At 46.3% G+C, this 12094-nt stretch overlaps 1 protein-coding gene across 1 annotated transcript in view; it reads left to right on the top strand.

Moving 5' to 3' along the window:
* Nucleotides 1–12094, top strand: part of LOC124235989 (core histone macro-H2A.2) — a 49665-nt gene that overhangs the window by 23135 nt on the left and 14436 nt on the right. The window contains exons 3-4 of the mRNA XM_046654589.1: nt 9835–9941; nt 11226–11423. Of these exons, the coding sequence (XP_046510545.1) occupies nt 9835–9941; nt 11226–11423 (305 nt within the window). The remainder of the gene's footprint in view (nt 1–9834; nt 9942–11225; nt 11424–12094) is intronic.

Genomic DNA, 12094 nt, shown 5'->3' with positions numbered 1-12094 from the left:
TGAAATAGAAGAGAGGATGAGCACCTGGAAGGATGCTGTTGCCAATAATACTCTTTCCCCTGGTCCAGTCCCAGCATCCAGCATCGTCCTGGGTCAAACGGGGAAGGTGAAGCTGGTCTTCTGAGGCCCAGGCCTGTCTTCTCTGTGTCCCTTCCTTCCCATCTTTTGTGCTTTGTCTCCCCTCCAGACTCAGGCAGGAGTTGAGTGCACAGGTTTAGATGTCAGTTTAAATCTGGTTTATCAGTTTACCAGCTCTGTTACTTTGGGTTGATTCCTGAACCTCTCTGAGCTTCAAGTGTTTCCAGAGCTAGCTCATTTAACTCCATTACATGAGCCGATGTGAGTAAAATGCCTGGTGCATAGGATGCACTTAATAAATGGCAGTTCTTCTCCTCTCCCTTCTATTAAGAGCTGGTGAAATCATTCAGGGCAAAGTATAATGACTAATTCCGTTAAGATGTTGTATTTTTGAGATGTATTTACATTTTAATAAGACAAGGAGTTTTAAGCCAAAAATGAATCATTATTAGTGGAATTGCAGGTCATTGTTGAGTAAGTAAAAGGGGGATTTTTGTTAGGGTTTTTTTGGAGGGGGCACTGATCCATTTTGTTAGGAAAGGGGTTCCAAGTGTGAAAGCCTCCTGTCGACACAAGTACCGACCGAGACCCTCCTTTGGATCAGGCCTTGAAGACAGGTGGAAGACAGACGACACAGTCTGTCCCTGCAGGGCAGACGAGCGCTCAACACTGCACGATAAGATGACATGCGCGTTGAGCGGGGACGTCAGAGGAGCTTGGGGAAATCGGGGGGCGGCTGCCTCTTACCAAGCAGGGGTGTTAGGACCTAAACCAGGTTCTCAACCATGGTTCTCAAGTTGAGGGATTTAACATCCTGATGCCTAGGTCTGACCCCCGGAGATTCTGGGGTGTGTTCTGCCATCAAGATCTTTTAAATCTCCCCAGACGATTCTGATGGCGGCCAGGGCAGGGAATCCGTAGGAATTAACTAGATTTATTTGGAGTGTTGAACTAGGGAGAGATTGTCAGGTTGGAGAGGAACAAGGGTGAAGGCCTGGAGTCTAGCGGAAGCATGTGGCTCCTGCCAGAAACTGGAGGAAGGTCATGCACCTGGAGCAGAGCTGGGAAATGGGAGGGGGAGAGAGACGAGACGAGGGCCTGGGCAGGCAGGTCCTTGGGGACCGTGATGAGAGTGTGCACATTTCGCACACACGCCAGGGGAAGGCGTCGAAGGAGGAGGTGGAATTTGGGGCATCGCTTAGGCTTTAGGCGGAGAATAGTTGGTAGGAAGCGAGATCAGAGTCCAGGAAACCACTGGGAGCTGTATTAGTGGCATTTTTGAGAATTGACAGTGGCCAGGACTAGGGGTATGCAGTGGTGATGATAAGAAGAAATGGCCAAATTTGGGAGTGATCTGGAGGGCAGGGTCCGCTCTGCCCAATAATCGATTGGATAAGGAGGAGGGGGTCAAGGGTGGCAGGAATCTTTCAGCCTTGGGCTGCCATGGGCTGAGGAGTGGAGATGTGAACTCCAGTCCAAGAGGATTGGCCAAGAGGAGGAGAAGAGAGGAAAGTAGCTGGTGCCTGGAGAATGGTGCCTGTAGCTGAAGTAGGCAACAACGGAGGAGAATAGGAAGCAGGGTGAGGGGCTCAGTTTGGGACCTGGGGGGGCTGGTGTCTACAAGGTGCCCTGGAGGGCAGAGTGGTTAGGAACGCTGGATTCTGGCTCTGACTCTTATCAGCTAAGAAGTGTCAGGCATGTGCTTGCTCATAGCATCACTGTGGGGATTATGTAAGATAATGTGTGAAGGTGCTTAGCACCGCCCCACACACATGGTAGCAACTCAGTCCGTGAGGCTATTGCTGGTACTGAGTGAAGACCTACTAGGTGTGTCTGGGGCCCAGGAGGGAGCTGTGGGCTGCAGGTACAGACGCAGGCACCGTGGGCAGGCTGTAGTGAAGGCTGTGGGAGTGAGTGAGGTCACCCAGAGAGAGGGCAGCGACAAGACCAGTATGCCCAGGTAGCGGGGAAAGGGTGGCGAAGGCGGCTGAGGAGGGCAGCCAGAGGTTAGGAGGAAAGCGTGAGAGTCAGTGCCCTGGAGACCAAGGGAGGGGAGAGGGAGTCAGTAACCCTCAGAGGTCACGCTGATAAACCAGACAAGGACAACAGATCTCAAGATCACGGTGACCTTGGCCAGGACAGTGTGGGTGGTCAAAGCCAAACAGCAGTGGGTTGAGGGGTGGGAGGTGTGGACAGGAGAGAAAGGGAGTGGGGACTCTTCTGGGGAGTTTGGCCCAGAAGAAGGGAAGAGGGGGACGACAGCTGGTGGGGTGGGAGGTGGGAGAGGGTGTGACGCAGCAGAGGCTTGAGCCCGGGTCCTCGGATTCCATCTTTAGTTCACTACGACGCCTGAGGTTTAGCGTTTCCTCCCTTTGTGAATGTGGCTACAAACCGCGGTAGTTCTAGCCAGGACTTTTCACCAATTGAAATCACTGACATTTTCTTTTTATTTGCCATGGTTATAGATATCTAGAATATCATTCACATTTATCCTTATGTCACACTCACAGTAGAAGTAGAAATCACCTCCATCAAAACAATAGAAAGAATAAACAAATGGGACTTCATCAGACTAAAGAGCTTCTTCAAGGAAAATGAAAACAGGATTGAAACAAAACAACAACCCACTAAATGGGAAAAAATATTTGAAAGTCATATATCTGACAAAAGCTTAATATCCATAATATATAAAGAACTCACACAACTGAACAACAAAAAATCAAACAACCTGATCAAAAAATGGGCTGGAGACATGAACAGACATTTCTCCAAAGAAGATATACGGATGGCCAATAGGCACATGAAAAGATGCTCATCATCGCTGATCATCAGGGAAATGCAAATCAAAACTACACTAAGATATCACCTTACACCCATTAGAAAGACAAAAATAACTAAAACAAATAGTAACAAATGTTGGAGAGGTTGTGGAGAAAAAGGAACCCTCATACACTGCTGGTGAGAATGCAAACCGGTGCAGCCACTATGGAAAACAGTATGGAGATTCCTCAAAAAATTAAAAATAGAACTACCATACGACCCAGCTGGGTATCTATCCAAAGAGCTTGAAGTCAGCAATTCCAAAAGTCCTATGCACCTCAATGTTCATTGCAGCTTTATTTATAATAGCTAAGACGTGGAAGCAACCTAAGTGCCCATCAACAGATGATTGGATAAAGAAGATGTGGTATATATACAATGGAATACTACTCAGCCATAAAAAAGAACAGAATCGTCCCATTTGCAACAACATGGATGAACCTTGAGGGAATTATTATGTTAAGTGAAATAAGCCAGATAGAGAAGGACAATCTCTGTGTGACTCCACTCATATGAGGAATTTAAACATGTGGACAAAGAGAACAGATTAGTGGCTACCAGGGGAAAAGTGGGGTGGGGGGGTGGGCACAAAGGGCGAAGGGGTGCACCTACAACACGACTGACAGACAATAATGTACAACTGAAATTTCACAAGATTGTAACCTATCACTAACTCAATAAAAATGTTTTAAAAAATTAAAAAAGAAGAAATCACCTCCATCAGATCTTATTTAATATGTTAATAAAGAAGCACATAGACTACTATATCCCAGACTTTCTAATACTTTCAAACTATATTTCAGTGTAATTCGTTTCTTTGTCATCCCACATATTTTATTTTATAAATATGTTTAAAACTTGTTTAACAAGTTTAAAACTTGATCCTGACACTAGTTAGGATGGTTATTAAAAAAAGAAAGAAAGAAGGAAAATGGCAAGTGCTGGTGAAGCTGTGGAGAAATTGGAACCCTGTGCCTTGCTGGGGGACGTAATATGGTGTGGTCGCTGTGGGAGACAGTTTGGCGGTTCCTGAAAAAGTGAAACAGAATGACCCTATGACCCAGCAGTTCTGCTCCAAAGTGTATGCCCCAAAGAATTGAAATCAGAGACTTAAACACACACCTTACACACAAAAGTTCATTAGCAGCATTATTCACAACCCAAAGTGGAAACAACCCAAGTGTCCATCAACAGATGAATGGATAAACAAAATGTGGTACATTCATACAATGGACATTATTCAGCCATAAAAAAGAATTAAATTCTGACACCTGCTACAACATGGATGAACCTTGAAGACCTTATGCTAAGTGAAATAAGCCAGATACAAAAGGACAAATATTGTAGGAATCCAGCTATGTGAGGAACCTAGAATAGGAAAATCCATAGAGACAGAGAGGAGAATGGTGTTGCCAGGGCCTGAGGAGGGCTGCGGATGGGGTGGGGAGTTATAGTTTAATGGGTATGGAGTTTCCATTTAGGATGATGAAAAAGTTCTGGAGATGGATAGTGGTGATGGTTGTACAACATTGTGAATGTAATTAATGCCACTGAGTTATGCTCTTAAAAATGGTTACAATGGTAAATTTTCTTTATGCATATTTTACTACAATGAAAAAAATCAACCTTTGTTCTGAGAGGGGGTTCAAGAGACTCAGCAGACTAGCAAAGGGATTCCTGGCCGACCAGGGCCGCATCCCTGCCGCAGGGAGAGAAGCGACAGATGCTGGAGACCAGCAGCCTGTGGGGAGTGAGGCCCCAGGGTCTCCAAGCCCGGCTGGAGGCTCTGCCAAGAAGGGAAGGACCTCCTCCAGCTCCCAGAAGGGGAGGGGCGGCTGGGAACACATGAGCACATCACACTGTCCCCACGTGGGGACATCAGCCTCTCGCAGCCACCCTCCTCGCACGTCGACTATCACACTCCGTCCTAGCCGACCCTCATAGCACGACTTTCAGTTGCAGCATTGAGCTCCTATCTCCTGCCCTGATCTTGGCTGCAGACAGTGCCCTTCAACCCTGCGGTGACCTGGGGTTCTCCTGCTGACGGCCTGGGAGCCGCCGGCCCTGGTCCTGATTTCCTCTGGCCAGTTTACTTCTCCTCTTGGACTCATGTCTGTGGTTGCTGCAGGTCCCTTCTTCTACTTTCTGCCTCTGCAAGGGAACCTAGGGCCACAGGAATGGCCAGTAAGAGAAGCCTGGGGGCTACTTAGCCAGAAAGAAAGTTGCACGAATTTTCAGCAACTCTGGGTGAGAGAGAGCAGTCTGCCGTGCCAGTTTTCTCGGGGCTGGCCGCCTAGCTGGCCCCTGGTTCACACGTCGTGCTGTCAGAGCCACACAGTGTTTCTGGTCCCAGCTGGGAGGAGGTTGCACAATCTAGTGACAATTGCCAGCTGAACGGCTCGTCCAGATTATCCCGTCCACCTGGGCCAGCCTGAGCCTCCCAGCGTGGACTCACTTTCCTACTTGAGTTTCTCAGTCTGTAAGTGTTGGCCCAGTTCACATCTCCAGTATAAGTGAGGAAAAACGGACTGAAGAAGCAACCCCCAAATTCCAGAAAAAGATTTTGTATTTATCAATAATAGATTCAAAGTAAATGTAAGATATTGAAAATGAATAATTTATAATCATTTTTATGTTGAAAAAATGTTCTATAATATATTTTTAATTGACAGGACAAATAGGTCTTAAAACAAGATTTGAAACTCAAGGCACCTCATGAAATTGTTGTGTAACATAGAAACGCATCATTTACACATCATTTCCAGACCACTGGGTTTATCTATTTAACACCAAGCATTTTTTTATCTAATGATTTTCATTTATTACATTGTGTTTTGAAAAGATCACTTTGGCAGCCAGGGCCACATGTATGGTTGTGTACACTGTACACTGCACAAGGACATAGATTTAAGGAAGTATCATTCACATCATAGACCTCAAAGATTTGGTTTTTCTTTTGTTTTTTTTCTGGTGAGGAAGGTTGGCTCTGAGCTAACATCTGTGCAAATCTTCCTCTATTTTTTGTACATGGGATGCTGCCACAGCATGACTTGATGAGTGGTGTGTAGGTCTGCACCTGGGATCCGAACCCATGAAACCTGGGCCACCAAAGCAGAGAGCGCAAACTTACCCACTGTGCCACTGGGCCGACCCCTAGATTTGTATATTTATTAGGAGCGTTTCCAGCAGATGGCAGTAAAGGGTGTTCTAACAAAATCAGGGAAGTGTAAAGTATCTTGAGGAAGGGATGTCTTTTTCTAATTTGCACAAAGGTACCTATCGGCCAGCTGTGGGCTTGTTGGCATGGATCCGAGGACAGAATTGGGGGCACGGAAACCATTTAGACACCTGTAACAATTAGGGTGTCTGGCTGGCAAGAGAAGCGAGCCTTCACTCAGGCAATGGCAACAAGCGTTGAGAAAAGGGGGCAGAGGTATGTGAGATTGCCTAGGTGGGGAGGGGATGGGGGCAGGTAGGGAATGACTCCCAGGTCTCTGGAGGCGCAGTCAGTCCCAAGGGCAATGGGAGGAGCAGGGGCGGGGTGTTGTGCTTTGGGTTTGGAGATGTGGTGAGTTTGGTTTCCCTGTGGGATGCCCGGGAGAGGCTGTCCTGGTGCCGTCACAGCAGGGCTAGAGGTGCCTCTCTGGTGGCGTGGGCAGGCACGTGGAAGCTGGAGCCGTGGATGGATTCGATTTCCCCAGAAGACTCCATAGCCCAAGCAGAGCAGAGGGCCCAGATAGAGCCCCGGGGGCAGCACCACCTATGGACAAGAGGACAAGCAGGAAAGGGCTGGGCAGGAGACAGTCTTGAAGGAGTGGCCGCTCCATGCCCTCTGTCCCCACTCTCCATTTAATGCGGTGTTTCCCATCTCCTGTGGGCTGGGATAGCCAGTGTTGGTTTAGATGGTGTACAAAATGAGAGGACACAGACTCCTCCACAATAATGTGCTTGATGAGCTTTCCAACATCCCTTTTGGCTACAGAAATAATTTTCTTTTACTACCAGACTCTCAGCTATAATCCAGATGGTTACTATTGCTGGAAGTGTGACTTCCGAGAAGTGAGAGGTTTGTATGGAAGTCTATAGACTTCCACGGAATTCACCACTTAACGGAATAATGATGTTCCCACAAAATTTGCAGCGAAATGAATTTGTACTATACGAATCTCATTTTCCTATTGATTGCCAATAGAAGGATACTTGTGTTCCCCAGATCAATAAAACCACTCAAAAATGTAGCAAACTTTTATAGTTCGTGTGAGTGTATTGTCATAATAACATTTCAAAATATTAGTAATGGTTAATGTTATTTCAGACATTTAAATGGTGAAGTCCTTGTTCCAAGAAGTGTTCAGACTAAACAGCCAACAGAGAAAAGAACTCCTTGGTCTCGATGTTCGTCTGTGTATTAGTAAGAAGTTTTGATCTCTAAAGAAAAAAGTTCTCCCTCTGCTTTTGCACTGGAGCACATAGTCAAGGTTTTCCTTCTTATAGCTTATTTCGGAAGGGCTGGTCCAGAAGCCCAGGCGCACGTTCCTCACCTGAGGTGCCGCCTCGCCTGCGGGCCCTGTGTTGTGCCACCCGCTGGACCGCTGCCTCTAGTCTCTTCCTGTGCTGCCAGATTTCCCTTCTCTGAATCCAGTGTCTGTGCATCTCTCTGTTAGGCTGACAATAACCTGGCCTTCAGGGGCTGCCTGAAGGTCCAGGCGTGTTGGGCTTCCCATTAGCCCTGCTGTCGTGCTAATGGCTAATTCGATGGACTTGGGAGAATGCCCGACTGCTCCATCTAAGTGCAGGTGACAGAGGCAGGCAAGTCATGGTCCAGGGGGCTCGATTAAATTCGATTGCTCAGAAGCTTAAAATTAGGAGGTTCCTTGACTTTGTCCCATCTAGACAAAGAGGTAAATGGAGTGTCCCTTCCTCCCAAGGGGAGGCCCCCACGATGAGCAGGGGCAGGAAACTCCTTCATATTGTGCGCAGTGGGGGCGTGCATTCTAACCTGGAGTCATCGAGCAAGCCTGTCTGTGACAGCTCTCTAGCGACAGCCTTTCACAGGCACCCTTTCTAAGAGAAGGAAAGGGTCAGGCAGCAGCCTGAAGGCAGCACGCCCCGTGACCTAATACAGCGTTAATGTCAGACTCTCCCCGTCTTCCCAGCGGCCCTGCTCCTACCTCTCAACCTGCAGCGCCCCAGTCTTTGACTCTGCAGACATGGTCACGCTGTAACAAACTGTTGGCAAACACAACATTCATTGCCTGATCACCTGGAAAAGGGTGTGAGAATGAGTTTGCGGTGATTTAGCTCTTTTCATTATGGAAATGCCATATAAATATTTAACTCCAGTGCTTATTTTATTCTAATTTTTTTGTTAATCACATTTGCTTAGTCGATATGGCATACTTATGCCAAGGGGTTTTTTTTATTGCCATAGATTTTATGAATCATGGCAATTTCATGTGCTATTTTGTTTGAAATTAGGTTAATTGTAAAGACTCGTACAGAATCGCCTGTTAATCTTATGGTTTACATTTATGCCATGGTACCAGAAAATCCCTCAACACACACCTGCACAGACACCTGCACACACACTTAAACACACAAGATACTCATGCACACACGCAGATACACACACTTTTTCTCCCACGTTATCAGTGAGACAAGACGTTGGCACGTTGCCTCTAGCTTTCTAAGGGAAGTTCTTTTTCTTTAAAGGCTCATTCATACTTTTGGAAGCAGACAAATGTGATTTAGCAGAACATCCTTCTAAAATTGAGGAAGAAAAAAATAAGAAAATAAGACAAAGGGAGGAAGGGGGAAAGCATACAAATGGTGTAAACCAATTCTATAGATTTTTTAAATTTTGAGTCAAAAATTTGGGTAGCACGTGAAATGGTTTTGGGAAAATTCTTTTTTACCAACTTGTTTACATTGACGAAGTGACATGTTTGTTAAAGTCAGAGCCATGCTTAAGTCCTGAGGGGTATGTGGGAAACCCTTGGGCCCCAGCCTACCTTCCTTCCCGGGTCTCACAGGATCCCCATTAGGAACTTACTTCTCTGGTTAAGCATTTCCTCCTCCCGCAATATAAGTGAGTTCTTCCCATCCACTTTCGTTTAGGACAGGAGGGACCTGGGGTCTCATGTGAAGAGGAAAAAGAGATTCTGAAAAGGGTCCCAATGGGTACCAAAGACAGACTTCACCTGTGTCATTAATCTTCATAGAGATGGTCCTGCTCTCCATAGAATGAAAGAAACTTAGGTCCTATGTTAGAGTTCTGTTTTGGTCAGGATTAACTTCTGCTAACAGTGGCTTAAACAAGAGAGTTTCTCTCTCGTAAAAAGAAGTCTATAGAAGACAGTCCAGGTTGATAAGAAGGCTCCACTGTCATAAGAGATTCAGGTCCCATCTATCTTGTTGCTCTGTCATTTATGACTTCTTCCTCTTGGTCAAAGATGGCTGCTCAAATTCCAGCCATCATGTCCCTAGTCCACCAGTAGAAGGGGACGAAGGGCACAATCCCTTCATTGATGGACACTTCTCAGAGGTACCCTACAGCATGACTGCTTGCCTTTCATTGGCCAGAACTTAGTCACGTGACCACACTTATCAACAAACGAGGTTGGGAAATACTGTCTTTGTTCCTGTGGTTATGGGTGCAGCAAAAAGAGGTCCATATATAAGGAAGCTGGGGGAGAATTCATGTCAAGGGATAACTAGAAGACTTTGCCACAGGACCATATATCAAGTCTTGCTAAAATATCTTACTTGTCTGTGACCTGAGTTCTTTTCGGCCTTCTGCATTTTTTTTCCAGGCCCAGACATAAAACTCACAAATGAATAAATGTGATCAAACTCAAAGACCATTTCCAAAGGAAAGCTTTAGAAAGCTCCGACCTTTTTCTGTGATTGCCTGTTAACTCCCCCTTGTAATTTCAGCTGAAATTCTAGAATTGGCTGGGAATGCCGCAAGGGACAACAAGAAGGCCCGGATAGCGCCGAGACACATCCTGCTGGCTGTTGCCAATGACGAGGAGCTCAATCAGGTAGGTGTGAAGCCTGGAGACAGGCCATAGGATGGGTTTGCCAAACACACACTGCACCTGGACCCTGCTGCTTACAAACCGTTCCTGCCTCGGTTCCCGGCACTTTTATACAAAAGAATTCTGATCATACAAGAGAAGAACAAATTCTTCTAGCTAGGTCATTCAGAGTGAAAAGAAAATTGCCTCTGGAATAGGTACCATCATATGTTCTGGATCTTGCCAGACCTTTTCCTCTTTAAAAGCAAGCTCTGTGTGTGGCTGGGGAATGCGCAGCACACACGTTATTCTCTTTACAGTTTCTTCACCCAGGCTTTCTTGACTATTTATTCTGATGAGGGCAGGAGAGTGCTTCCTTATATATTAGAACTGACCCCCTATATTTCAGAACGGACTCCAGAGTGGAGTGAATCCCCCCTAAGGATGTGCAAAGTGGCAAATAAATAGGATGAGAACTTTTATGTATATTTATTTTCTAATCTCTTTCTTCTCAAGCTGTCTGTGGTGAAGAATCAGTTCTCATTTTAAATCCATCGTGGACTGATAGTTTCCAAAAGTACAATTAAAAAAATTTCTAGAAAAATAAAAAACGAAAACATACAAACTATAAACCATAATTTTTTGTTATTAGATCCAACAGAAGTACAATAATTCTGTCAGTTTGCTATAAGAGTTTCTAGACTCTTCCTTGTGTTTTTGTACTTCTTTTGTCACAGACAGGTAACTAACAGTTTGTGGACCAGCCCTGGTTGCAGACCATACTTTGAGTAGTGCCATTTAGGATGCGCAGAATGTATTCGTGTGGTGGCACATGTCAATTAGTGAGAGGAAACAGATCATTTGGGAGGTGCACGGTCAAGCATGTTTAACCGATGGAATGCATGATCCAAAGAGCGGAGACCACTGGTCTGTTGTTAAGTGGGTCTAGCCTGAGCATTAACCTTTGAACCTAGTTTCATCAAGCTGCGCTCCCTGCATGTGAAGCTCTTTATCCTCTGTTATGCCTGGAATGCCAGAGCCCTGGACAAGCATCCCTGGTTTCAACCTCTATACCCCTTCATTTTGCTTTGCTTGTTTGGCTTTCTGTACAAGATCACAGCTTGCCTTGATCCCTACAGAGACACGCTCTACGAGTGAAACGAGAAAGCCAATTAAACGGCGTACTCTGCAGTATCTTCCAAAGGCAAAGACCAGATTTAACGCTTGTTTTGCCAGCCGTTAGAACCGTATTGAATCCAGAACCAGCAAGCTGTTCGCTGTCCAAGCTCATGCGTTTTCTCTCTTCAGCTATTGAAAGGAGTGACCATCGCCAGTGGAGGCGTTCTGCCCAGAATTCACCCTGAGCTGCTGGCCAAGAAGCGAGGGACCAAAGGCAAGTCAGAAACTATCCTCTCCCCGCCCCCAGAGAAAAGAGGAAGGAAGGCCACGTCAGGCAAGAAAGGGGGCAAGAAATCCAAGGCTGCCAAACCACGGACGTCCAAAAAGGTGAGCGCGGCTGCATCTGTGAGCGTGGGATGCTCAGAGCTGGGGGAAAGTCGAATGATCAAGAGATGAGGGTGTAGCCAGCACCGCTGAAGGACTGGGGACTCTCAGCTGCTTGGTGCTGGGAGAAAAGCACAAGAAGGTGTATGGAGAAGAATAAAGGGCCCTTGAGACTAGAGCTCGAATCCTTAAGCAGGATCCACTAGAGGTTCCCAAACCCAAAGCGTGGGTTGGTCTTCATGTTTCCAGATCCCTTCCACTGCCCCCAGCAAAACCTGCCGTGAGAGATGATAGCCCAGAAATTTCTTTGCATTTCCCTGCAGAGCTCCCTGTTACATCCTGAAAACCCTCCCGTCTCCCCTGAATAGTTGCCTGAGGTCAGCCGGTGGAACTTCAGGTCTTCAGAGAGTCTATATGCTGAGGAGCTGTAGCTCAGATGCCATTTGTGGCGTGATGCTTCCTGTGCTGCCCAGCACGGTGACTGCTAGCCACATGTGGCTATTTAACTTTGGGAATTAAAATTAATGAAGAGTAAATCAAATTAGAAATACAGTTCCTCAGTTGCACCAGCCACATTTCAAGTGCTCAAAAGCACTGAGCAGCACGGGCATGGAACATTTCTCGGATGGTGGAAAGTTCTATTGGACAGTGCTGCTTCAGAGATGGTCAGATTT

Source organism: Equus quagga, chromosome 2 (genome assembly GCF_021613505.1).
Source record: "Equus quagga isolate Etosha38 chromosome 2, UCLA_HA_Equagga_1.0, whole genome shotgun sequence".
NCBI lineage: Eukaryota > Metazoa > Chordata > Mammalia > Perissodactyla > Equidae > Equus > Equus quagga.
This window is presented reverse-complemented; position numbering and strand designations above follow the sequence as displayed.